Below are 1,973 nucleotides of genomic sequence, written 5' to 3'. Positions count from 1 at the left end.
TCACAAAGACTGAGGGGGGGTCCAGGACACCCCCAAACCCCCCCAGGACACCCCCAAACCACCACAGAACACCCTAAAACCACCCCAAAACACCCCAAAACCACCCCAGACCCACCCAGGACACCCCAAAAACACCCAAACAACCCCAAACCACCCCAAAACCACCCCAGGACACACCAAAACCACCCCGGGACCCCCCAAAACGTCCCCGGGACCTCCGCAGGTCCCCCTGAGACCCCTCAAAGAGTCTGGAGGCACCAAGGGGGGGACACAGGGACGTGGGGACAGACAGACAGACAGACAGACAGAGGGACACAGGGACGTGGGGACGTGGGGACAGACAGACAGACGTGGGCATGGGGACAGACACATCGACATGGGACACGGGGACATGGGGACAGACAGACACAGGGACGTGGGGACATGGGGACAGACAGACAGACACAGGGACACAGGGACATGGGGACAGACAGGCACAGGGACACAGGGACAGACAGACAGACACAGGGACACAGGGACATGGGGACAGACAGGCACAGGGACACGGGGACATGGGGACAGACAGACACAGGGACACACGGACATGGGGACAAATGGGCATGGGGACACACGGACATTGGGACACACGGACACGGGGACACACGGACACGGGGACACAGGGACATTGGGACACAGGGACATGGGGACAGACGGACATGGGGACAGACGGACACATGGACATGATGACACACGGACACACAGACACATGGAGGCGGGGACACAGGGACACACGGACATGGGGACAAATGGACGTCGGGACACACGGACACGCAGACATAGGGACACAGGGACATGGGGACATCGGCCACGTGGACATGAGGACACACGGACATGGGGACACACAGACATGGGGACATGGGCCACAGGGACATTGGGGACACACGGACACACAGACACAGGGACACACAGACACATGGATGGGGGATACAGGGACATGGGGACATTGGGACACAGAGACACACGGACACGGGGATGCACGGACACACGGACAGGGGGATACAGAGACACACGGACATGGGGAGATGGGGACACACGGACAGGGGGACATCGGCCATATGGACATGGGGACACATGGACACACAGACACAGGGACATGGGGACATCGGCCACGTGGACATGAGGACACACGGACACACAGACACATGGGCGTGGGGAGACAGGGACACACGGACACGGGGACACACGGACATGGGGAACACGGACATGGGGACATGGGCCACATGGACATTGGGGACACACGGACACACAGACACGGGGATGCACGGACACACGGACGGGGGACACACGGACATGGGGACACAGGGACAGATGCAAAAATGGACATTGGGACACATGGACAGATACACGGGGATGCACGGACACACGGACGGGGGACACACGGACATGGGGACACAGGGACAGATGCAAAAATGGACATTGGGACACATGGACAGATGGACAAATGGGCATGGGGACACACGGACATTGGGACACAGACACGGGGACACACGGACATGGGGACACACGGACATCAGCCATATGGACATGGGGACACGGGGACACACGGACATGGGGACACACGGACGGGGCGTACGTGCGACACACGGACACACTGACACACGGACATCCACACACACACGGACAGACAGACGTGGGCAGTCTCGCACACACAGCCACGGGCATTCCGTGGCGCTGTCACGCGTGTCCGTGCGCTCCGTGCAGCGCACGAGGGGGGCCGGGGGCGTGCTTGTCCTTGTCCTTATCCTTGTCTTTCATTGTCCTTATCCTTGTCCTTATCATAGTCCTTGTCCTTGGCATTGCCCTTGTCCTTGTCTTTGTCCTTGTCCTTGTCATTGTCCTTATCCTTGTCCTTGTCCTTGTCCTTGTCCTTATCCTTGTCCATGTCCTTGTCCTTGTCCTTGTCCATGTCCTTGTCCTTGTCCTTGTCCTTGTCC

General features: G+C 59.5%; 1 protein-coding gene across 1 annotated transcript in view; it reads right to left on the bottom strand.

Annotated features, from left to right (window-relative positions):
- Positions 1–872, bottom strand: part of LOC120509525 (IQ motif and SEC7 domain-containing protein 2-like) — a 16,306-nt gene extending 15,434 nt beyond the window's left edge. Inside the window, exon 1 of the mRNA XM_039724247.1 lies at positions 804–872. Within this exon, the coding sequence (XP_039580181.1) occupies positions 804–872 (69 nt within the window). The remainder of the gene's footprint in view (positions 1–803) is intronic.
- Between the last annotated feature and the right edge of the window lie 1,101 nt (positions 873–1,973).

The sequence above is a fragment of the Passer montanus genome, unplaced genomic scaffold (assembly GCF_014805655.1).
Source record: "Passer montanus isolate IOZ18808 unplaced genomic scaffold, ASM1480565v1 scaffold520, whole genome shotgun sequence".
Taxonomy (NCBI): Eukaryota; Metazoa; Chordata; class Aves; order Passeriformes; family Passeridae; genus Passer; species Passer montanus.
Note: the sequence above shows the minus strand (reverse complement) of the source record. Positions and strands in the feature narration are given on the sequence as shown.